The sequence below is a fragment of the Petaurus breviceps genome, unplaced genomic scaffold (assembly GCF_028583685.1).
Source record: "Petaurus breviceps papuanus isolate PSGF00001 unplaced genomic scaffold, PetGlider_PUasm1.0 189, whole genome shotgun sequence".
Taxonomy (NCBI): Eukaryota; Metazoa; Chordata; class Mammalia; order Diprotodontia; family Petauridae; genus Petaurus; species Petaurus breviceps.
In genome coordinates, this window is record NW_027185809.1 from 742,460 (window position 1) to 766,471 (window position 24,012).

Consider the following 24,012-nt stretch of genomic DNA (forward strand, 5'->3'; position numbering starts at 1 on the left):
CTGCGGGGGGGAGGGGCACTCCGGCAACCCCAGGCGGAGCCGCCGGAGCGTGGGTGGAACGGCGCGGGGGAACACGTGACCCCGCCTGCCCGCGAGGGGGGACGCGGACGCATGCGCCCTGCCGTCTCTGCGCGTCGTGGGCGGGGCGCTTGGAGCCGCCGCAGCCGCCGTAGCAGAAGTCGCCGGGGCCGCTGCCGACGTGGCTGTCTGGGCTCGTTCTGTGGGGAGCCGGGCCCGAGGCTCTCCTTAATGGCATTGAGACGCTTCCAGCTCGAGGTTAGTGTGGGTCGGACGTCGAGGTAGAGACACGAGGCGGCGGCCCACTTCTCTAGGGGTAAGGCCTGCTTTGGTTCGGCTCGGCCCCGGGCCTGACTCCACCTCCGCACTCCCCACGGCACAGGCCCTGGCGGCCGGCCTAGTGCTGCTTCGCCCCCCCAGGGCCCTCTGTGGGCGCGGATTGCCGCTCCGCCGGCTTGTACGCGGGGGGCGGTTCTTCCGCCTGTAGTCTGGGCATTGCCCGCCTCTTGGGCGCCATGAGGGTGTTGGGCGAGTTTCTACGGCAGCCGTCCCCCCCCCCCCACGTGGAGGCTCCCCCGACTGGGGGCGGGGAGGGGGCGGGGAGCCAGGACTGATCCCGCCGTGGGTCACTGTGCAAGCGTATTAGGCGGCGGCCGTGGTGTAAGGCCCCGGCGAGGCTGTCCTTCCCTGGAGCAGGCCCTCTGGAGCCCGGCTTCTCTTCCCGAGGGTTTCGGGGCCGCCCCGGGGGGTTTAAAGGGCAGGCAGAGGAGCTGCACTTTATTCCAGGAGTCCTGGGGATTTAAGTGTCGGCTCGGAGGTGGGGCTCGAGCGGCCCGAGGGCCTCGGGGGCGTTGTGGGGCGCAGGGCACGAGCCTGCAGAAAGTGATGGGGAGTCCAGAAGCTGCCCGACTTTCTGTTTTAAATATGTTGGGTTCGAGCCCCTAATGCGCCGGCGCCAGAGTCGGGGCGGCCTGGACCCAGTCCCGGGCTCGGACCCCCAGCGCCCACCCGGAAACACCTGGCCGGGTAACCTTGGGCACGGCACTTAGCCCCGACTGCTTCCGTGGGCGTGAATCCTGGGAGACTTGGGCTGACTACGGATGTAGGGATCCCCTCCATAGGGATTAATTCAGGCCGTGGGAGAGACCCGGTGAATGGCGGCCTCGCGCTGGGGGGGCACGGGGCAAGGCCAGGCGGCTAGGCGGACGTCGGACATCGGAGAGAGAGTCTGGAGCCGCGGGCTGCTCAGCAGGGGGCGGGGGCCGAGGGCCGAGGAAAGGCTGCCAGACTCGGCAGGTGGGGGATGGATTCCTGAGTGGAGAGGTTGGAGGTCGGAGAGAGGCGAGGAATGCGGCTCCCGGCGGCCCCGTTGGGCAGGAAGGTCTTGCCTCTCGCCTGCTAGCCCTGGGCATTTATCTGACCTCTCCTTGCCTTAGCCGGCTGCAATGAACAGGCGTTCAGTGCCTGCCCCTGTGAGCGAAGCTGCTGAACCGCATCCGCTCGTTAGCTTCTCACCTGTTTTCTAAGCTGTGGAAGAGAAAAGGACAATAAGAAGTAGATATCTTATTAGGTTTTTAGGGGCCCAGTAATAGGCTCTGGGGTGATAGGTGAGGTGGTGGTTGGAGACGGGAAGAATGCAGTCTCTTCTACTTCTGAGGTTTTCCAAGCAGTGTTACTAGGCAGACTCATGCTTTGTCTAGGGGGGAAAAAGATCATGTGATTCTACCCATGGAAATGGAGTTTCCTTTTTAGAAGTGGAAGCTGTGGGTCCTTATCTAGAAACATTGTGCTCAAGTACAGAATTGTTTTTTTAAAAGGTTACTGAAATTTCTTTAAGGGATTGTCAAAGACTAAGATTATTTCCTTTGCCTGTTTACCTTTATGACCTAATTTGAAGCAACTTCTAGGCTGGTGGGGTACTTTGTTTCATAGATGTATGTTTCTGAACTTTCTTGCACTAATTCAGTGTATTTCATTGTAGTGTAGATTACTGAAGTTAATGTACTTAGTCCACTGCAGGATGTTTCTGATTATCATAATTTGAGACTTTTGACCCCTTATTTTGCTATATGTTATTTATACATTGGTTAAATGTCAGTCATTACTAGAGGATCTTAAAAGCCTTTATTTAAAGCCTATTTGTTTTAATCACTGGTTTTTTGTTTTTGCTTTTTGGAGGGCAATAGGGGTTAAGTGACTTGCCCAAAGTTATAGGGCTAGTTTTTGTGTTAAGTGTCTGAGGCTGGATTTGAACTCAGGTCCTCCAGAGTCCAGGGCCAGTGCTCTATTCACTGGGCCACCTAGCCGCCCCCTGTTTTAATCACTGGTTTTTTTTTTGTTGTTGTTAAGTAACTTGCTCAAGGTTACACGGCCAGTTATTATTTCTGGGTGTGGTGCTGAGTGTCTGAGCCCGGGATTCGATCTCCATGTCTGTCTCAACACGGGAGCCGGTGCTCTTACTTGCTGTGCTACCTGGCCGCCCCTTGTTTTAATCACTGTTAACAAAGTAACCTGACCAAAAGTAATCTATCATTTTTTTTTTAACTTTACATCTTCACTGCTTTCTAATTAATACTTGTGCATCTCTTTATTCCTACATTCATTTGTTTCACTCTCCCAATGGGGCAGAATTGGTGGTAGGGAGAAGGGAAGGTAATTCAGCTAACTAGTGTTTAACAACACAACCAAAAAAAAGCCAAATCTTCTCTAAACTTTTTGACGTGTCATTTTGGTTGGGGTATAGAGTGTTCTTTTTACTTTTAATGTTCTTATGATGAGGATTTTTGGAGTTGAGTATTTGAAAAGAAGAATAAGATTTCTAGGTTCAAGTGGTTTTTCAAACACTTATTTAAAGACCCCAAATCTTAGAATCTTATTATTAAAAGGAACTTGAGAGATCAAGATATTTTCATTTTATGGGTCAGGAAACTAAACTTACAAAGTTGGAATCAGCCCTGCGACTAAAAACCTTTACTGCCTGACAACTATACCTTAGTGATGTCTTCTAATATTTAAATGTTGCAAAAACTGCTCTGAAAATAATCATATGATAATAATGACAAGATTTGTGAAATTTTTTTGGTTAGCTACAGGGAAATTTCTTCCCCCATCCTACCCACTTTTTAAAAGAAATGTAGTTCATTCAAATCACCCTAAAAAACAGGAGGCTATAAGGACAAAAACCTTAACAGCGCCCACCCTTAATTAAACTTGCCTTCTACTGGAGGGAATAGTTTGTATACACAGATGAGTAAATAGAAAATATATACAAAATAAAAATAATTTAGGAATGGGGAAGGAAGAACTAATTGGGGGGAATTTGAGAAAAAGACTCAAAGTTCAAGTTCAAGTACGTGGCACTTGAACTGAATTGGAAGGCAGTTAGGATTCTAGGAGGCAGAGAAGATGAGGGGAGAGTATTCTAGGCCTGGGCAGCCTGTGCAAAGAGACAGGACATGATATGTGGAAGGAGAGAACACGCAAAACACAGATTCTTTGAAGGGGAATAATGTGAAATCAATATGGAAAGACTGGTTTGAGCCAGCTCATTAAGGGTTTTAAATGATAATTAGTTGGAGGTTACCGTGATGATTCTTAAGTGATCCGGATAAGGCTACGTTGGTTGAAGTACATGGAAAGAAAGGGGTGCATGGGAGACATGTTCTGTGGCTATAACTGACAAGACAGAAGCTTTGGGAACCAGTCTTACGGGATTCCAAAAGATGTATCCATTTTTAGTACCTTGAAACCTCTTTTATAATGAGCATATACCGTATATACTTTGTGAGGCTGTTGCAAATACAAGACTCTCTTTGATATAGTAGGACTTTGGAACACAAGTCAAGAGACCTGTTTATAAGTTCTTAGATTTTGAGCTAGGAGAAAAATAAAATGACCTTTTTTCTGTTTTGTGGTTTTTTTTTTTTTTTTGTCTTTTGGAGTGGGGAAGGCTGGGCAGTTGGGGTTAAATAACTTGGCCAAGGTCACATAGCTATTAAGTGTTAAGTATCTGAGGCTGGATTTGAACTTGGTTCCTCCTGATTATGGTGCTCTATTCATTGTGCCACCTAGCCACCCCTAGGCCATTCTTCCCTGGGACTTTTCCAAGATCTATAGGAAGGTCAAGCTAGATATATATTTATGCAAAAATGGGCACATAATTACAACTGTGCTCATGTACAAGTTAATTCTTATTTTTTACCTTTCTTTTCATCTTGTCATTGAGCCTGTCTTCTATCACCTTCTATTCCATAGATACTAGAAAGAAAGTACATAGAATCACCAATAATTTGAGAGCACTCTTTGGCCTGTCAAAGTACTAGCTAAGCACTCTAGCAGCAACTAGAAGCCTCAGTTTCTACTTTATTAATTCATGTTGCTCTTACCACCAATTTTCATTTACTGACAGTTGTTGGGGTTGTTTTTTTTTTTTTTTTTTTAAGTTAGAGCTGGCCCCATTCAGTAATGCTTGGAGTTCCACATCTTACACATACTAGCTTTGTGAATCTCTACAAATGCCTTAATCTCTCAATGCCCCAGACAACTCTCTAGAATATAAATTATAGAAGTATAGCTGATTTGCAGTTACAGAGGCAGAGCCTTCTCTTTGGGAGTGCCCTGTGCCAATGAAATCACAGTTCCAGGGAAAAAAAATAAACAAATAAATAATATTTTATTATAGATGTTCTTCTTACAGATACTTCTTATTTAAAATTATTTTTGAAGCCATATTTAGACAGTGTATTCTAGGCTTTTTTGAAGATGCAATTGAACAAAAAGAAAAGGATATTTGGGTCACTATATTCTTTGCTATTTAAAAGGTAAAGCTTGAAGTTTAATTCAAATTGAGAATGTCAGACTGAGATGTGAATGGAATAGAGTATTGACTGTACCATAAAATTGGGAATTTAGGAATGAAGAATATACACATCAGAGCATAAAAGGGATTATTGTTTGTAAACCCTTCGATTTTTGCTTAGTTGGGAGGTGGGTAAATAACATGTTTACATCACAGATCCTCTGTAGGCCTGGTTGGTTATTGCATTGGTCAAAGTTCTCAAGTCATTCAAAGTTGGCTTTCTTTAATATGTTGCTACTTTTGTATAAACTGTTCTGGTTCTGCTCCTTTCACTCATGGTAACTCACTTTACCCAGGATTCTCTGAAATTATATCTTGTTGTTTCTTTTTTTTATCATTTTTAAAATGCTTTAATTAATTGGTTAATTAAAAAGTTAATACTTAAATCATTCATTTCCACCAGATTTTGAGTTACATACTTTCTCTGCTTTTCCTCTCCCCACCACCCCAGAATAGCAGTCCCACAGGATATCCCCTCCTCCAATCTGCTGTCTCCCATATTTTCTCCCATACCCCTTTCAATTTTTCCAATAGGGCATGGTGGATCTCTATGCCCCAGTGCCTGTGTATCTTATTTTCCAATTACATGTAAAATAGCATTAATAATAGTGTATATGTATATATATATATTTTTTTTAACATTTCATTTTAAAACTTTGAATTCCAGATTCATTTCTTTCCTCCCTTGTCACCCACCCTTACTGGGAAGATAAGCAGTTCAGTATAGGTGGTACATGTGTGGCTAATGCAAAACATTAACATAGTAGATATATTGTAAAAGGCTGACTATATTTCCCTCCCTCCTATCCCCCCTCCCACTTGTTTTATTCTCTACTTTGACCCTGTCCCTTTTCAAAAATGGATGCTTCCAACTTCCCTCCCTTCCATCATCCCCCCTCTCATCTCCTTTCCCCCTACTCTCCTGTAGGGTGAGATACCCTATTTAGTGTGTATTTCATTCCCTCCCCAAGCCAAATTCAATGAGAATAAGGTTGACCTATTCCCTTTTGCCTTCCTGTTCTTCCCCTCCATTGTAACCATTTTCCCTTGCCTCTTCTGAGATGTTTACCCCATTCTGTCTCTCCCCATATCCTCTCATTATATTCCTCTCACCTCTTAATTTCACCTTTTAAATATCATCCCTCCTGTAGCAGCAAGCACCCCAAGCGTCCTCAGGGTGGCTGCCCATACAGGTTCTTGGATCTGCTTTGTTAAAGGAAAGCAACTCAGAATGGGTTAACAAGCTTACTTTAATCAGTCAGACATATATCCTTTACCTTGTTCAGGGGAAAAGGTCAGCACCCCGAACTTCAGAGTACACAGACAGAATTATCAAGACAGAAACAGATCTAGCAGACAGATTTCAAACTGTCCAACCATTACATCCATACCCAGTCAACATCTGGGTTTCAACATCTGGGTTTTTTCAAAGCTGGGGGGCTCAGGACAACAGCTTCCCAGAATCCATATCAAATCACAGAACACTTCTCAAAGTGAGCCCCAAAACAAAGCTACACATCAGGGCTTATATAGCCTTCTGGCTCAGAGAATGTAACAACCTTATTGACTCACTGGCCAATCAAGAAGTATCTACTGAAAAACAAGCCTCCCACCCCAGGCTCCAGGTGCACTTTAGCCTAGGGGCAGGGAAGATCTTTAAAATTTACATTCCCATTACACCTTCCTATTAAATTGGTCCTGTGCCCTCTCTCTATGTATACCTGTAAACATATATCCTCACATTCACATTTGTATTCATATGCCCTCCCATATATATATATTTCTATTCCCTTAAACTATTTTCATACTGAGAAAAGTTTCATCAGTTACAATTATTGTTTTTCCATGTAGGAATGTAAATAGTTGAACATGGATAAGTTCCTTATGATTTCTTTTCCCTGTTTACCTTCTCATGCTTCTTGTATCTGAATGTCAGATTTTCTATTCAGCTCTGGTTTTTTCATCAAGAATGCTTGAAAGTCCTCAATTCCACTGAATGACCATATTTTCCCCTGAAACACGATACTCAGTTTTGCTGGGTAGGTGATTTTTTAATCCCAGCTCCTTTGACCTCCAAAATATCACATTCCAAACCCTTCGATCCCTCAGTGTAGAAGCTGCCAGATCCTGAGTTATCCTGATTGTGTTTCCACAATATTCAAATTGTTTCTTCCTGACTCCTTGTAATATTCTATCCTTGATCTGGGAATTTTGGAACCTGGCTATACTATTCCTAGGAGCTTTCTTTTTGGAATCTTCTTCAGGAAGTGATCAGTAGATTCTTTCAAGCTCTATTATGCCCTCTGGGTCTAAAACATCAGGACAGTTTTCTTTGAGAATTTCTTGGAGGATGATTTCTAGGTTCTTTCTTCAATCATGGCTTTCAGGTAGTCCAATAAGTTTTAAATGATCTCTCCTGGATCTATTTTCCAGGTCAGTAGTTTTTCCAGTGAGATATTTCACATTGCCTTCTATTCTTTCATTTGTTTGGATCTTTTTAACAGCATTTTGATTTCTTATAAAGTCATTAGCTTCCATTTGCTGCAGTCTCATTCTGAAGGAATGATTCTCTTCAGTGAGCTTTTGAGATTCTTTTTCCATCTGGCAAATTTGGCTTTTTAAGGCATTCTTCTCATTGCCTTTTTGAGCCTCTTTTGCTATTTGAGTCAGTCTGTTTTTTAAAGTTTTATCTTCCTCAGGCTATTGACTCTCATTTAGTAATTTTCTTGAATTGTTCTCATTTCTCTTCTCAGTTTTTCCTCTACTTCTCTTATCTGCTTCTTAAGGTCCTCTATGGCCTGTAAGCAACTCGTATTTTCCTTTGAAGCTTTTGGTGCAGGAGTTCTGACTTCACTGTCTTCCTCCTGTTCCATGCTTTGATCCTTTTTGTCCCCCAAATAGGAGTCTAATGTTGGATTCTTCTGTTTGTTTTGTTTCCTTTGTCTGGTCATGTCTCCCCTCAGTCACTTGACTCCTGGGCTTTTTGCCACAGTAGGACTCTGCCACCAGACAGGGGAGCTTTCATCCCAAACGCTGGGGTTTTCTCAGCTGCCAGAGGTATTAGTTGGGTGCCCTCTCTGAAGCCTCCTCAGGCTCTGGCAAGCTGGACACACACCCCAGGACCTCTACCCTAGACTGCAATCCAAATCCAAGCAGGTTAAAGCAAGAGCGTTGCTTCGTCCCCCTACAATCTGCGGGTCAGGAGCTGAAGCTGCCACATGGCAGTGGCTATGCCAGCAGCCCTCAGAGGCTTCTCACCCTGGGGGGAAAAGCTGATGCACTCCCAACTACTGAGTCCCAAAGTCCATGGTGCACTGACCTCTCACTTTGTCCTTAGCATCTATGTGTTGATAATTCTGGAAATTTCTACAGCTGCTGGTGATCTGGAGTCCCTCCAGCAACCGGCTGGTCAGTCCCACCCTGGGGGGGGGGGGGGGGGAGCTGGGCTTGGCTCCCAGAGCGCTGTGCTGTGCTATTCCTGCCAGTCTGCTGGCCTGTCCTCAGCAGGAGGTTAGCTTCTCTGTGTCATTTTGTGGGTTCTGTAGCTCGAACGTTTGTTCAGAGTTCCCTTTTATATGAATTGGGGAAGGTGGAAGCCAGAGCCTCGCAGATGACCAGCTTCTACTCCGCCATCTTGACTCCCTTGTTATTTCTTACAGTACAATAATATTCTGTTCCATTCGTATATTACAAATGTATTCAACCATTCCCCAGTTGATGGGCAACTCACCCTAGTCTAATTCAGTATCCTACCCTTTTTGTGGGGACTTCCCCCTCCCCCCTTTTCAGGATCAGGAAATTAATTTTGATTTTAGTAATTTCCTCTGTTATTTTCTTCCCTTTTAATAGCTCTTCTCACCCCTTAACCCCAATCCCTGTTGTATCCCTGTTGAGTATGATGTGTTTCTATACTAAACTGTTACATGTGTTCATTCAACTTTCTTTTGCTTCGGATAAGTGAGATTCATCTGATGGCTGGTCTTTCTTATATTTTTGTATGCTGTTCTTATGTGACCCAAATATGAGAAGTAGTGAGTTTCACCCCTTCCTTTCTCCTTTCTGCTTGTCCCTCTCCCCTATTCGTTAAACTCCAGTAGCTCCCTAAAGCTACCAGGATAAAATATAAAAATCCTTTCAGAATCCTTTGTAACCTGGTCCCTTCCTAGCTTTCCAGTCTACTCGTACCTTATTCTCCTCCATGTATCTGTGATCAGGGACTGGGGATTCCTCGCTGTTTCTCACACAAAAGATTCCATTTCATACCTGCTTGCATTTTTTTCCCATTGGTGTCCCCCGTGCCTGGAATTTCCTTTTTCCTCATCTCCTCCTCATGGTTTTCCTGGCTTCCCCTGAAATATGAGTTAAAAAATACTTGCCTTCTTCAAGGAACCTTTCCTGGTCTTCCTTAATGTCAGTGCCTTCTCTCAGATCATTCCCAGTTTATCATACATATATACATATGTATTATATATATGTGTACACACATATATGGATAAATAGTTTGTCTTGTTTGAAGATGGTTGTTTTCATGTTGTCCCACCTTAGATTATGAACTAGAGCGGGGCAGGGACTTATTGTCTTTTTAGAAGTTAGCACAGTGCCTGGCACATAGTAATCACTTAATAAATACTTGGTGACTTGATTTCCTACACTAATATATTCCTTTTACTATCCCTTCATTTTTCCTCTTAAAACTCCCAGAAAAAGAACCAATTCACCCCCAGGACCATTGTTTTCCATATTTAACTCCCTTAGGGAAATGGAATGCTATCTGTATATATGTTGAGTTCATGAAGAGGAGTCATGAAAGTACGCCTTGAAATTAGGTTAAATTCAGGTTGTGAAGGGAGATAAATGCCAAACAGAAGATTTTGTTTTATCCTCGAGATAATAGGGAGCCACTGGAGTTTTATTGTAAGAGTGATATGATTACTTAAGCCTATGGTCTCTTAACCGTAAGTGATAGGCTTAAAGAAAGTCATCTTTGCAACTTTATAAAAGATGAATTGAAGCAGGAAGAGATTTGAGGTAGCAAGATGACCACTTAGGAAGCCATTGCAACAGTCTACACTGGATGTAATGAAGGACTAAACTAAGAAGGTAATGGCTATATGAGTAGTGAGATGGAATCAGATACAAAGATGTTGTGGATATAGAAATGACAAGATTTGGTAAATGGATATTTGAGTTGAGAGTGAAAAATAGAGGATAATGCAGAGGTTACAAACCTGGATAATGGGAAGAATGATGATATTTTTGATAAAGGGAAGTTTGGTAGGGTGGGTGAATTTGGGACTAGTAATTTCCCCAGTCTGGTCCTCAGTTTCCTCATTTGTAAAACTGAATTATTTAGCCTACTTTTAATAGCAGTGTCTGGCACATGGTAGATATTTAATAAATGGCACATTCATTTATACTTGTTATGTCCAAGTATAAATAACTTGAACACGAGGAAAGCATTCATAAGTATTTGTGTATAGAACAAATGATGAAAAGTTGTATTGGCATTATGATTAAGAGCTTCACTTCTTAAACTGTGGGTTGTGACCCCATAATGGGGTTGTGTAACTGAATGTGGGGGTTGTGAAAAGTCTGGCAACAGTAAAAGTTCTCTGAATGCATGACCAAAAATTAATTCAAAATAAAACACATAATGAATACAATTTATTTCTGGCAGCGCTTGCCTGTGTTACATTGCTTGACTTCACTGACGCTTTAGTTCAGAACACACAGCATGAGCACTTTGCAGTGCACATACCATCACACAATGTAACAACAATTGCCAGAAACAGCTCAGCTCAGATTTGAAACTATTGTTTTTAATAAATGGTAAAGTTATATTTATACTAGAGAATTGTTTTAAAACGTTTCTTTATGATTTATTATCAGTACATGTTTGATTATATCCTTATTTTATATATCTATACCTGGCGTCACAAGTGGAAAAAGTTTAAGAAGCGCTGATTTAGGAGGGCAGTAAATTAGAGTGCTGAAGTTGTACGCTTTTTTACATTTAAGTAGACTACTTGAAGAGGCTGATTCATATTGTGCTATTTTATCTTTTGGAAGATGGTGATTTTTATTGTATGTTTTCACAGGTTATTGTTTAACAGAAGACAACATCAACAGCTATGCAGAATTCTGCTCACATGGATGAGTACAGTAGTTCTAGCAATGGCAATGCAAGCAATGGTTCTGAGGTAGCCATAGAGCAGCCCACTGATTTCAGTACTGAGATTATGAATGTTATAGAGATGGAACAGTCACCTGATGGCTCTCCAAATGTGAATGAAGAAAATACAGAGGAAAATGAAATTTCACGTGTAGAACTACCAGTGACTGACACTGAAGCACAATTTCCTCCAGAATATGAAAAGTTTTGGAAAACTGTAGAAAATAATCTCCAGGATTTTACTGGCTGGGTATATTTGCTGCAGTATGTAGAACAGGAGGTTAGTAATTATTTAAACTAAGGATGAATGGGGAGGCATAGAAAATACTAATTTTATCAGGCAAGTTCTTATTCTTAAAATTTTTTGTTTCAAATTGTTTAACATTACAGTGCTTTTCAGACTTTAATGAGACTTAAACATTTTAAGAAAATGTTACTTTATTTCATAGTGTGATTTTGTTTAAAGGTTTGTCTAATCCTTGTATCTTGGTAGGACAAAATAGAAGTTGAATGAAATCTTTAATAATGTGGATATTAGAGAAATGTTTCTAATGTCATCTTCATAGGAAAAGAATACTAGCTCATAGCATGAGTATTATGTTATTGAAAGTTAAAATATGCTCACAGTTAGATTTAATGACTTCCATCTCAGTAAGCATTGAGTTGGACAAGTATGGTTATCAGTACGTATGCTGTAGATTTTTAACTTGTTTCATGAGAGGCAACATGGCTTAGTGGGATGAAGATTGGCTTTGGAGTCAAAAAGATTTAACTTTTGAATCGGTCTTTAAATATGAATCTGTGTGACCTCGGGCAGTAACTTAATCTCAGCATCAGTTTCCTCATTTGTAAAATGGGAATAATAATAGCACCTGTTTCATAAGGTTGGGGGGGGGAGAGGGTAACTTCTGAGATCATGTTTATATAGTGCTTTACAATCTTAAGCACAGTATAAATTATTATTTGGTATTCCTTTTAATCCATTCCTTCATTTATATTAAAATTGTATTTTAGATGAATGTTTTCTAATATGTTATTGGATAAAGGATGGCTTGTGTTTGTCATGTAAGAAATGAGATTTTTTAAAAACATTCTGCTTATATATTTTTTTCTTTCTCCCCATCAGAATCACTTGCTGGCAGCCAGGAAAGCATTTGACAAATTTTTTGCACACTACCCATATTGCTATGGTTATTGGAAAAAGTATGCAGACCTTGAAAAGCGCCATGACAACATTAAACAATCAGATGAGGTGCGTACATCACAGAATGAAGTTAACACCATTAGGTACTGTAAGCCAAATAACAACAAAACACTTTTTTTTTTTTTTGGCTGGCAGTACCTACCATATATGCTCAAATAGTTTAATAGGGTATTTTATTTGCATTTGTCACTCTTGTGGCATTTGTAGCTAATATTTTCTCTCTTTGTTGGCAGGTGCGTAAAACCTCAACAGTTTGTCAAGCTTTGCAGTGCAAGCCTCTGTATTACACTGCAGCTTAACAAGTAGGGCAGGGCTTTTCTCACTTACATTTATTTCTCATTTTCCAAATAATATAGTTGGTTTGCTAGTCACATTTGCTACGTCTTATTGCATTTTTGGTCAGACGCTGTCATTGATGCTCTAATGGGTCTGTGCCCTATGGTCTGTACCCCAAAGCCTGCCCACACAACCCGGTCAGAATGCAGGGACTGCTGCGCTTTGAAGATCAAGATTCTGCACGTGGGGATCAGAACATTGCCATGTTCTATCCAACCTCCACCCAAATGGTAATGGTAGATTATTTAAACAAAATTCCAGTAATTAGTATTTCTAAGGTTCACCGGATAACACAGTGTTGCCTCTCTTTTAAGAAATAAATAAATATTTGAAGTACAGTTTGTTGTTTTCTTCTTAGGTTTATCGGCGAGGGCTTCAGGCAATACCTCTTAGTGTTGATCTTTGGATTCATTATATAAACTTCTTAAAAGAAACGTTGGACCCAGATGATCCTGAGACAAATAATACAATAAGAGGGTAGGTGAAATATAGATGTTATATTCTTGCCTTGAGCGGGGTAGGACTTTTCTGCATTTGATTGAATTTTTTTATCCTCTAGCAAGTGGTTAGTTTTTATAAAGATGCAATGTGAAGTTGAATTCCTTTTGGTTCCCACTCAGTTGTTGATACAGAAATTTATTTTAATTGACTGTTGTAAAATTTTGTTTTGGTCATCAACTCTTAATATGCTTTTTCCTATTTTTGCGCCCCCCCCCCCCACCTCCTTTACAAAGGGGAGGGGTGGAGTGGAGTGGAGAAAGAATAGGAATGGGATTTATACTAATAACTTGCCTGACTGCTTCTTTGCCCAGACCTAAACCATTGGTTCTTACATTTTTTACTCTACCCTTGACCTCCCCTCCCTACCTTTTATAATTATCTTTATGTAGTTGATGTTTTTTGGACAGCCAGGTGGCGCTTTTTGTTTATTTATCTTTCTGTTAAATTTGTCTATATCTAAAAGGGTCACATTGAATCCCCAATTTTCATTATTTAAAAAAAATTTTTATCAAATGCTTTATTAACTTCTAGTTTACATGATTCATTTCTGCAAGATTTTGAGTTACAAACTTTCTTCCCATTTTTCTCCTACCCACCACCCCAAAATAGCAATCCCAATGGATATCCCCTCCTCCAGTCTGCTCTCTCCCATATCTTCTCCCTTATCCCCTCCAACTTTCTAGTAGAGCACAGTGGATCTCTATGCCCCAGTACCTGTATATCTTGTTTCCCAGTTTATTCGTAAAATAATATTAATAGTAGTGTGTGTGTGTGTGTATTTGCTTTTGCGGGGGGAGGGCAATTAGAGTTAAGTGACTTGCCCAAGGTCACACGACTAGATTTTTTTGTTAAGTGTCTGAGACCTGATCCGAACCCAGGTCCTCTTAAATCCAGGGCTGCTACTCTATTCACTGTGCCACCTTGATGCCTATATATATATATATATATATTTTTTTTTTTTTAAAACATTGAAACATTTGAGGTTGGAACTTTGGATTTCGAAATCAATCCCTTCCTCCCTTGTCACCCACCCTTACTGGGAAGATAAGCAATTCAGTATAGGTTGTACATGTGTAGCTATACAAAACATTTCCATAGTGGATGTATTGTAAAAGACTGATTATATTTCCCTCCCTCCTGTCCCACCTCCCACTTGTTCTATTCTCTACTTTGATCCCGTCCCTTTTCAAAAATGGGTGCTTCCAACTTCCCTCCCCCCACAGCCTGCCTTCCCTTCCATTATCACCCCTCTCATCCCCTTCCCCCTAGTCTCCTATAGGGTGAGATACTCTATTTAGTGTGTATTGCATTGCCTCCCTAAGCCAAATTCAATGAGAATAAGGTTGATCCATTCCCTTTTGCCTTCCTGTTCTTCCCCTCCATTGTAACCATTTTCCCTTGCCTCTTCTATATGAGATAGTTTACCCCATTCTGTCTCTCTCCATCTCCTCTCATTATATTCCTCTCTCACCTCTTAATTTCATCTTTTAAGTATCATCCCTTCCTATTAGATTGGTCCTGTGCCCTCTATCTATGTATACCTGTGCACATATATACACACACTCACATATGTATTCATACGCCCATGTACCCTCCTATATAGACATATATATGTATGTATATATATACACACACATTTCTATTCCCTTCAACTGTTCTCATGCTGAGAAAAGTTTCTTAAGTTACAATTATTGTTTTTCCATGTAGGAATGTAAATAGTTGAACATGGATAACTTCCTTATGATTTCTTTTCCCTGTTTACCTTCTCTTGCTTCTTATATCTGAATGTCAAATTTTCTATTCAACTCTCATTTTTCCATCAAGAATGCTTGAAAGTCCTCAATTCCACTGAATGATCATATTTTCCCCTGAAAAACGATACCCAGTTTTGCTAGGTAGGTGATTCTTGGTTTTAATCCCAGCTCCTCTGACCTCCAGAATATCATATTCCAAGCCCTTTGATCCCTCAGTGTAGAAGCTGCCAGATCCTGAGTTATCCTGATTGTGTTTCCACAATATTCAAATTGTTTCTTCCTGGCTGCTTGTAATATTTTCTCTTTGATCTGGGAATTCCGGAACCTGGCTAATATTCCTAGGGGTTTTCTTTTTGGGTTCTTTTTCAGGAGGTGATCAGTGGATTCTTTCAACCTCTATTTTGCCCTCTGGTTTTAAAACATCAGAACAGTTTTCTTTGAGAACTTCCTGGAGGATGATTTTTAGGTTCTTACATTGATCATGGCTTTCAGGTAGTCCAATAATTTTTAGATTATCTCTCTTGGATCTATTTTCCAGTTCAGTGGTTTTCCCAATGAGATATTTTACATTGTCTTCTATTTTTTTATTTCTTTGGATCTGTCTAATAGTATCTTGATTTCTCATAAAGTCAATAGCTTCCATTTGCTCCAATCTAATTCTGAAGGAATGATTCTCCTCATTGAGCTTTTGAGATTCTTTTTCTGTCTGGCAAATTTGACTTTTTAAGACATTTTCTCCTCATTTTCTTTTTGGGCCTCTTTTGCAATTTGAGTTAATCTATTTTTTAAGGTGTTATTTACTTCAGTCAGTTTTTTGATTCATTTCATAATTGCATCATTCTCATTTCTTTTCCCAGTTTTTCCTCCATTTCTCTTATTTGGTTTTCAAAATCTTTCTTAAGGTCCTATATGGCTTGTAAATAGCTCGTATTTTTCTTGGAAGCTTTTGGTGCAGGAGTTGACTTCATTGCTTTCATCCTCTTCCATGCTTTGATCCTTTTTGTCCCTAAAAAAGGAATCTAAGGTTTGACTGTTGTGTTTGCTTTGCTTCCTTTGCTTGCTCATGTTGCCACTCAATTACTTGACTTTTGAGCTTTTTGCCACAGTAGGACTCTGCTACCTGACAGGGGAGCTTCGTCCCAGATCACTGGGGTTTTCTCTGCTGCTGAAGGTATTAGTTGGGTGCCCTCTCTGAAGCCTCCATACCTCTGGCAAGCTGGTCACATACCCCAGGATCTCCACCCTAGACCGCAATCCAGATCCAAGCAGATTAAAGCAAGAGCAATTACCCCTCAGACTGGTTACTTGTTCCCCCTACAATCTGCAGTCCAGGAGCTGAAGCTGCCACATGGCAGCAGCTGCACGACCATGATGCCTCAGCAGCTTTTCCCTCCAGGGGATAAAGGCCAGACCACACTCCCAAATTACCAGATCCCAAAGTCCACACTGCACTGACCTCTCACTTTGTCCTTAGCATCTAATTCTGGAAACACACAGCTGCTGGTGATCTGAAGTCCCTCCAGCTGGAGGGGGCTCAGGCCATCCTGAGGCTAAAACCTCCATTGGAGCAGGGCTGGGCTTGGCTCCCAGAGAGCTGTGCTGGACGCTTTCTGCCGGCCTGCTGGGCTGTCCTCAGTGGGAGGTTAGCTTCTCTGTGTCATTTTATGGGTTCTGTAGCTCCAAAGTTTGTTCAGAGTCATCTTTTACATGAATTGGAGGAGGTGGAAGCCAGAGCCCCATGGAGGTCCTGTTTCACTTTGCCATCTTGACTCTGCCCCTGATATCTCCAATAATTTTTAGAGTTTTGCAGTCTGTTTCTCCCTGTAGATTAGATTTCCTTTAATTTAGTTCCTTATGCCTCTCTCTGTTGATTTCCTTTGTAATTGTATGTATTCTAATTTTTTTTTGCTTTTTTTTTTTGGAGGGGGGAAGTTAGGGCAGTTGGGGTTAAGTGACTTGCCCAAGGTCACATGGCTAGTTTTTGTGTTGTGTCTGAGGCCACATTTGAACTCAGGTTCTCCTGACTGAAGGGCCAGTGCTCTATTCACTGCACCACCTAGCTGCCCCCTATGTGTTCTATTTTTTTTTTTCACTGAAAACATTATTTTGAGAAAGGGTCTTGGTTTCACCAGACTGACAGAGGGATTCATGACATAAAAAGGTGGAGAAACCCTTACTTTGGACACAGTGTCATACGTAGTGGTATCTTTTTTAGGATTGCCAACAAAAATCCATTCATAATAATTAATAATTGCCTTTTAAAAAAAGATTTGTGTTATCTCTTGTTTTTACATTGCCTGTCTATTCTCAGGTGTCCTTTCATACCCTTTTCCAGAGAGCCATCACTTATAGTAAAAAAAAAAAAAATTGTAACGAACAGGGTAATTACAACTTATCAGAACATATCAATATTTTGGAAAAAATGGGCATATTATGTGATATTTCATACTTAAAGACACCCCCCCCCCCTTAGGCATTGGGTTCATTATATTTCTCTTTAAACTTGTTCTTCAAGCGTTTTCTTTAAAAATTCACAACATCCATCTTCAATTGTTTTGTGGGAGTTGTTTTTTCCATTTCAGTTGATATCATTGTCTATATTTTCCTGGCTTCTCTTCTTCCTGAGTTCAAATCTAGCCTCAGATGCTTAGTAGCTGGGTGATCCTGAGCAAATCCCTAGAGAAGATGGCAAACCACTACAGTATCTTTGTCAAGAAAATCATAAATGGGATCACAGAGAGTCGAACCTGACTGAAACGATAAAAGTTGATGTTTGTTTTGTTTGTGATTATTCCCCCCCTCTTAAACATATCTTTCCATTTGTAGCACCAGTGCTATATTTACAGCACCCATTGTCATGATCAAGACCGTGACTATAAGTGTCGTATGATGTTCAATCGCAAAATATGCCAAACTCTCCAGATAGAGAGAGGATAGAACTAGAGCATTTATTTAGACACCAGAAAACCGAGTCCCCAAACCAGTAAGCTAATTTCATCACTGTACCAAAGATATTCAGAAGCCATAATAACACTGAGAGCCACAGCATCCTTCAGCCTTCCCACAAACCAGTACAAGATCAATATCTACTCACAAGCCTGTCTGACTTCTTTCCTGAGCATCCTCTCTCCCCACCATCTTCCTAGCTCTGACTACCAGCTTCCTGTGGATTCTGCTTCCCTTCATCAACTCTTCCCACCACAGCGTCCATGTGACTATATTTAGCTTATTAGGGGACAGAGTTTATCTTCACAGCAGGGAAACTTCCTGTGAGCTCAGCTCCACCCGTTAGCAAATTCTTTCCATTACAGGCTTCATGTGAGTAAGTAAATTTAGCCTATTAGGGGGCAGAGTTTACTTTCAAAGCAGGGAAGGTCTTCAAACTCACGCCTAGGTCTATTAAGGGGCAGAGAAGATCTTCAAATTCCCATTCTCATTACACCATTTTCCCCTTTTTACCTATTTACTTGAATTTATTTGATTTCCACAATAAATTGTGTGTTGAAGTTCCCCTTCGCCTTGTTCTAATAAAAATGAGGTTTATGACATGTTCACTTCTCAACCTTATGTTTTTTTATAGTCTTTTTGTTCACAAAAATTATTAGATTAAGTCCCTCTCCCCTTTTCTCCCTTAGTGTATTACTCTTTCCTTCCATTTTCTATTCTCTTTTAAAACCTATAAAATAAAGCAGAATCATACCCAGGCCATATTGTACTTTTGTCTTTATTTTCTCTGTGAATCCTTTAAGACAATTGGGAATCTGAAGAACCAGTTGATTTTTTTTTTCCTCCCTTAATTGGAATATCACCCTCCAGACCAGGGGTGAGGAACCTGCAGCTTTGAGGTCACATATGACCCTCTAAGTCCTCACGTGTGGCCTTTTGACTGAATCCACCAGGGGTGAGGAACCTGCAGCCTTGAGGTCACATATGACCCTCTGAGACCTCATGTGTGGCCTTTTGACTGAATCCACACTTCACAGAACAAATACCCTTAATAAAAGAATTTGTTCTGTAAAACTTGAACTCAGGCAAAAGGTTGTATCCAGGGACCTAGAAGGCTACATATGGACTTGAGGCTGCAGGTTTCCCACCCCTGACACCTTTCTAGTTGCTCAGTGCCATTTACCTTTCCCATTTTCCCTTGTCTCCTATGCTTGGACTTAAAAGATGCTGACCATTTCAAGGTCTTTTCATCAGGAATGCTTGAGATTTCCCTTCCCATCCCATTTCTTTCTCTCCCTTCCTTCCTTCTTTCCTTCCTTCCTTCCTTCCTCCCTCTCTCCCTCCCTCTGCAGGATTATGCAGGATTATCCTCAGTTTTGCAAGGTAGGCTATTCTTGGTAGTTATACCTTTTCTTCTGCCTTTTGGTATGTCATATTCCAAGATTTCCTTTCCTTTTTAACCATGGCATTGTCTCCTATGACTCTGAATATGGTTACTTGGTATTTTAATTTTTTTTCTCTTTTGCTATTATCACTATTTCTTTAATCTGGAAGCTCTCAGATTTTGCATATAATATTTGAATGTTTATTTTCTTTTATTATTTTTTTTTTGCTTTTTGGAAGACAATTGGGGTTAAGTGACTTGCCCAGGGTCACATGGCTAGTTTTTGTGTTAAGTGTCCGAGGCCAGATTTGAACTTAGGGCGTCCTCCTGATTCCAGGGCTGGTGCTCTATTCACTGTGCCACCTAGCCACCCCTGGGTGTTTTCTATTAGTGGCTTCTTTAAGGAGGTAACCAACCAGTGGAGTAATTTCTATTTAAGTTTGCCCTCTTGTTCTAATAGTTGTGAGCACTTTTTTTATGATTTTTTAAAAAAATATGGTATCTAAGATTTTTGTTTGGTCATATTTTTTATAGAATCTAATGATTCTTGTTTTAAATAGTAGTTTATTTTTTTCCAGTTACATATAAAGACAACTTTTAACATTTTGAGTTCCAAATTTTCTCTCTCCCCATTTTCTTCCTCCTCACTAAAATGGTAAGCAATTTGATATAGGTCGTATATGCAATCACATAAAACATATTTCCATATTAGTCATGTTGTGAAAGAAGAAACAGATCAAAAGGAAAAAACGTGAAGAAAAAAAGCGAAACTACTGTGCATTCATATTCCATCATTTTTTTTTTCTGAATATGGATTGCATTTTCCATCATGAGTCCTTTAGAGTTATCTTGGATTGTTGAATTACTGAGAATTACTAAGTCAATCATAGTTATCATTACAATATTGCTGTTATTGAATACAGTGCTCTCCCGATTCTGCTCACTTTACTTTGTATCAGTTCATGTACGTTTTTAGGTATTCCATGACATTCACATACCCTAGATTGTTTAGCCATTCCCTCAATTTCTAATTATTTGCTTCCATGGAAAGAGTTGCTATAAACATTTTTGTATGTGGAAGTCCTTTTCTCTTTTTTTTATGACTTATTTGGGATACGGTCCTAGTGGTAATATTGCTGGATCAGAGGGTATGTGAAATTTTATAGCCCTTTGGGCCTAGTTCCAAATTGTTCTCCATAATGTTTGAATCAGTTCACAAATCCACCAACAATGCATTAGTTTCTCAGTTTCCGCACAACCTCTCCAACATTTATCGTTTTCCTTGTCTGTCATGTCAATCTGATAGGTGAGAGGTGAGGTGTGGTACCTCAGAGTTGTTTTAATTTGCATTTCTCTAAATCAGTAGTGATTTAAAGCATTTTTTCCATATAACTATAGATAGCTTTGATTTCATCTAAAAACTGCCTATTCAACACTGATGACTCTTAAATTTTTCTCACCTTCAAGCCAGTTATTTTTGATAGCAGATACCTAATTTTTTTTTTTTATTTAGTTGTAATATTTTGTATAATTGCATGATTTTTCTTAAAGGGCATTTATTAAATGTTTACTATGGGGATACAAAGAGAAAAGGAAAGACAGTCCTTATTCTCAAAAAAGGTTATGTTATTCTAATTTGTACTTTGGTCCATAAAGTTACAGTAATGGTGAGTGGATATTCAGCTTACTTCCTCCCACAACATTGTAAGAATTGGCTTCATTTTATGGTGGTTGGTGATTCGAAACTGGGAAGATGAGGAAAGGATTCCGGTGTTAAGGCTAAGTAGGGGTGCTGGGTTATGAGCTTACATGGCTGTGAAGGGGGGCTGTGGGGTTAGTGGTCCAAGAGAGGAGGAGTAAATGAAACTTTACTAGGGCTTTCTTGAAGTAGTGTTTTGGGAGAAGCATTTCCCAGGCAAGAGAGGAGTGGGCCTTGAGGTGCAAATTCCCTGAATTCATAGTCTCTTGTGTAGACCTGGAGAAAGTTGTGGAGCAGGTGGCTATAATAGAGGGAATAAAACATTGTCTTCTTTGTAAATGCTATTTGTACTTATTATGGAGTTAATTTCCTGTTGTATCTTAAGCCATTATATTTCTTCAACATGTTAGGAATTTTCTTCTTTATACACATGTCTCCAGCCTCAATTCCTCTATTTTTGGTATTAGGGACTGTTTTTGTCTCCTCCCACAGTCCTAGATGATTTGTCTGTGTCCTGGCTCCCTCCTTGCCCTTTAAATTTTTTAATAAGCTTAAAAATAGTTTAAATATAATATGAAAGGGAAGTTCATTTGAAACCATTTCTTAAAATGTATATTTATTTATATGTGTGTATATACCATAGCAAAACTGCAGTTATTTTTCACCCCTTCTGAACTTCATTCTTCTGTCTCCTATGTATTTTTAAAATGTTTCATTGATAATGTTTTCTTTAAAAAAAGTTGCATCCCTTCTAGTACCCACTCACTATGTAAGCTTGGGCCTCCACCATCACATCCCATCCCAACCAAAAGCCCTCCCTTTTTTCCATAGAGGTAGAGTTATGAAAGACAAATTCATACATTGGTTATATCTGAAGAAAAATGTCTTGATTCTTGACCTCTCTACCAAGAGAGATTAACTATATTTTGTTAAAACTTTTCTGAAATCATAATTTTTGCCTTGATAAAAGTTCTTAACATTGTTTCTTCATATTATTGTGGACACTGTATAAATGCTTTTGGTTCTGCTTCACTCTGCATCAGTCACACATACTCCCACAGTCCTCTGAATTCTCTCTTTTTTCCAAATGCTTTATTAACTTCTGGTTTGCATCATTCATTTCCACCAGATTATGAGTTAAAAATTTTCTCCCCGTTTTTCCCCTATCCATTGCCCCAAAATAGTGTTCCCATAGGATATCCCCTCCTCCAATCTGCTCTCTCCCATATCTTCTCCCACTGAATTCTCTTTAAAGGTTTCCACAACAGTTGAAAAAAACCCTATAAACTGGAACTTTGTTTTTCCAAAGAACATGAATGTGTCATACAAAAAAGGTCGGGAAAAGAGGATTGTATATAAAACTCAATGTATTTTGTGCAGCTTGTATTTTAATATGTAGATAAAATGATAGTACCAGCAGTGACCTGGTTTTCTCTAATCTCTTCTGAACTTCCTGCTCTTTTTGTGTTTTTAAATAGCATTTCCCTGAGGTGGCTAGGTGGCACAGTGAATAGAGCAGCAGCCCTGGAATCAAGAGGACCTGAGTTAAAATCTGGCCTCAGACACTTAACACTTATTAGTGGTATGACCTTGGGCAAGTCACTTAATCCCAATTGCCCTGCCTTCCCCTCCCCCCCAAAAAACTAAAAAAAATAAATAAATAGCATCCCCCCCCCAATTACACATCAAGACAATTTTTAGCATTCATTTTTACAAGATTTTGAGTTCGAGATTTTTCTCCCTCCTCTCCCCCCCTTCCTTTTTCCTCTCCCCTCTTCTGAAAAAGGTAGGCAGTTTGAAATAGGTTATACATGTGCTATCATGTAAAACATTTCCATATTAGTCACAGGTGTGAAAGAAGCAGATCAGAAGCAAAAAAAAAATCATGAAGAAGAAGAATTAAGTGAAAATACATGCTTCCATCTGCATTCAGAGTCCATCAGTTCTTTATCTTGATGTGGAGAACATTTTTCTTTGAGAATCCTGAGTACTTTTCTTGGATCATAGTATTACTGAGAAGAACTCATCACACGATGTCGCTGATACTGTGAACAATGTTTTCCTAGTTCTGCTCATTTCGCTCCACTCAATTCATACAAGTCTTTCCAGGTTTTTGTGAAATGTGCCTTTCATCTTTTTTTTTCTACTTAATTATTTGTTTTCGGTTTTCAACATTCACTTCCATAAGTTTTAAATTTTCTTCCCCTCCCTCTACATGACTGCATACACTCTGATATGGGCTCTACACTACATTCCTATTAAACACATTTTCACATTAGTCATATTGCATAGAAAAATTATAACGAATGGGAGAAACCATGGGAAAGAAAACAAAAGAGAAAAGTCTGCTTCACTGCATTCCAACTCCATAGATCTTTCTCTAAAGGTGGATGGCATTTTCCATCATGAGTCCTTTGTTTTAGGTCCTTGCTTTGCTGAGAAGGACTAAATCTATTAAAATCAGTCCTCTCACACTGCGGCTGTTACTGTGGATAATGTTCTCCTGGTTCTGCTCACTTCACTCAGCTTCAGTTCCATGTAAGTTTTTCTGAAATGTTCCTTTCATCATTTCTTATTGTACAATAGTATTCCATTACATTCATACCACAGCTTGTTTAGCTATTCCTTGACTGATGTGCGTGTCCTCAGTTTCCAATATTTTACCACCATGAAAAGGGTTCTAGAAATATTTTTGCACGTGTAAGTCCTTTTCCTTTTTTTATGATCTCTTTGGGATAATATTTCATTGACAGATTTTTAAAAATCTTTTTTTTGTATCTCGTCACTATTTCTGCAGACCCTTCCCTGCCACATAAAAGTCCTTCTTTCTAACAAATAGAGTCAAATCATACAAATTCATGTTCTTTGGTCTTGTCTGAAAATGTCTCATTCTACACTAGTAGTCCAAGTGGCACTGTTTAGAGTGCCAGACCTGAGTTGGAAAGATCCGAGTTTAGATCTGGCCTCACACTTAATAGATGGGAGAAGGAGGCTGGCTACTTATGATAATAATCACCTGAGGTTTGGCAGCTTCAGACCAGGAGGTGTGTGTAATGAGGAGAGAAGCTAGAAGTTAAGAGCTGAGGCTGACCAGGGAATTGGAGGGTCAAGGAAATACCGTGTTTCCCTGATAATAAGAC

General features: G+C 40.1%; 1 protein-coding gene across 5 annotated transcripts in view; it reads left to right on the plus strand.

The window, feature by feature from the left end:
- Window positions 1-24,012, plus strand: part of PRPF39 (pre-mRNA processing factor 39) — a 53,006-nt gene that overhangs the window by 252 nt on the left and 28,742 nt on the right. Inside the window, exons 1-4 of one of the 5 annotated variants that reach the window (XM_069091771.1) lie at window positions 127-334; window positions 10,975-11,328; window positions 12,175-12,300; window positions 12,947-13,065. In XM_069091771.1, the coding sequence (XP_068947872.1) occupies window positions 11,008-11,328; window positions 12,175-12,300; window positions 12,947-13,065 (566 nt within the window). In that variant the 5' untranslated portion in view covers window positions 127-334; window positions 10,975-11,007. Of the gene's footprint in view, window positions 1-126; window positions 335-10,974; window positions 11,329-12,168; window positions 12,301-12,485; window positions 12,555-12,655; window positions 12,819-12,946; window positions 13,066-24,012 lie in introns of those variants that run through there. The other 4 variants (XM_069091770.1, XM_069091774.1, XM_069091772.1 and 1 more) reach the window with 4 other exon arrangements.